The sequence below is a fragment of the Malurus melanocephalus genome, unplaced genomic scaffold (genome assembly GCF_030028575.1).
Source record: "Malurus melanocephalus ecotype Western Australia unplaced genomic scaffold, MMel_1.1 scaffold_2100, whole genome shotgun sequence".
In the NCBI taxonomy this organism is placed as follows: Eukaryota; Metazoa; Chordata; class Aves; order Passeriformes; family Maluridae; genus Malurus; species Malurus melanocephalus.
Genome location: NW_026625332.1, coordinates 1 through 1,508, shown reverse-complemented (window position 1 = coordinate 1,508; position 1,508 = coordinate 1). Strand labels below are relative to the sequence as shown.

Sequence of the window (1,508 nt, the reverse complement as noted above, 5' to 3'; positions counted from 1 at the left end):
CCAGCCTCGAGGGCTGCCCGGTGCCCCTGAACGGCCTCGAGCGGCTCCGCCCCCCCCGCACCGGTGACAATGACAACGACGGTGGTGACAASGACCCCGAGCTCTACGTCCTGCGGGGGGGCCCGGGGGGAGGKGACAACTGTCCCCTGCTGCTGTCCCCTGTCCCCTCGGAGGGGTCCCTGGGCTGTGCCCCCCCCCTGCGGGGGTCCCTGACCATCACCCGGAGCTTCGCGACCCCCCCGGGGACACCCCCGGCCAAGAGGAGGAGGAAGAAGAAGGCGAAGGTGACACCGGAGACATCAGGGGACACGGGGACATCGGAGGGGACAGAGCCCGGCGAGGGACCGGGACCCCCCCAGGACACGGAGGTGGCCACGGAGGAGCCCGAGGTGGCCCCAGAGGAGCCTGAGGTGGCCAAAAAGAAGAAAAAGAAGAAGAAGAAGCACAAAGAGCAGGAGCAGGAGTGACCCCCAATGTCACCAGTGTCACTTTTGTCACTGAGAAACATCATTTATTATTAAAAAAAGGGAATTTGGGTTTTTTTTTTTTGAGGTTTTTGCTCATCGGGGCGTCTTGAGGAAAGGCTCGTGCAGGACATCAAAGAGTCGCTTGGCCTGGGTGGGGACAGAGGGACAGGAGGACATGGGGGTGGCCTCTGTCCCCAATGTCCCCAGGGGCAGTCGGGCACTCACCTTTTGGGGTCCCACGCCGGGACAAAGGGACAGATCCTCACGGGACGCGGCCACCACGGCTGCCAGCGACTGCGGGGAGGGGACACGGGGGTGACAGGCTGGGGGGGCCCGGGGGAAGGGGACACGGCCCCAAGCGAAACGGGGACTAATGGGGGAAACCGAAAAAATGGGGAGAAAAGGGGAGCGAGAAATGGTGGGAAATAGGGGAAAGAGGGTGAAAATATGGGGCGGGAAATGGGAAAAATGGGGGGAAATTGAAAACGATAAATAGGAGAAAATTGGGGAAAAAAATAAGGAAAAAAAAAAGGAAAAATAAAGAAAAAAGAGGGAGAAATGGGGAAAATGGGTAATGAGGGTGGCCTGTCCCCAAGGGTGGCCCATCCCTGAGTGTCACTCACCCCGAAGGTGCTGAGCAGGCTCAGGGTGTCGGTTTTGTTGACAGATTTGACACTGGTCAGGCAGTCTGTCACCTGGGGGGGGTGACAAAGGGCAGGGGGGGTCAGGGGACAGCCCTGGGGGGAAGGGGACACTTGTGGGAGCGCTGAGACCACTGACCCGGGACAGGAAATCGTGCTCCACGCGCTCCTTGAGCAGGTCCGGCGGCTTCTGCTCGTACGATTTGAAGGTCTCCAGGTACCTGGCGGCCTCCTCAGGGCTGGGGGACACAGGGGACAGCGTTKGGGACACTTGGGGACACTTGGGGACACCAGGGGACAGCAGGGACAGGTGCTACCTCCAGGCCAGCAGGAGGGTGCAGTCGGTCAGGAGGCAAACCTTGGCCAGGTCCTTGAGAGCCTGGTGGGGGTCCCTCTGTGG

General features: G+C 61.1%; 1 protein-coding gene across 1 annotated transcript; it reads right to left on the bottom strand.

The window, feature by feature from the left end:
- Positions 1–531: 531 nt before the first annotated feature.
- On the bottom strand, positions 532–1,502 carry LOC130587577 (DNA excision repair protein ERCC-1-like; the record flags this gene model as incomplete). Its single annotated transcript, XM_057388557.1, has 5 exons — positions 532–614; positions 693–761; positions 1,091–1,162; positions 1,248–1,347; positions 1,426–1,502. Coding segments are annotated over 5 exons (372 nt in total), but the record flags the coding sequence as incomplete, so codon positions are not given.
- Positions 1,503–1,508: the final 6 nt, after the last annotated feature.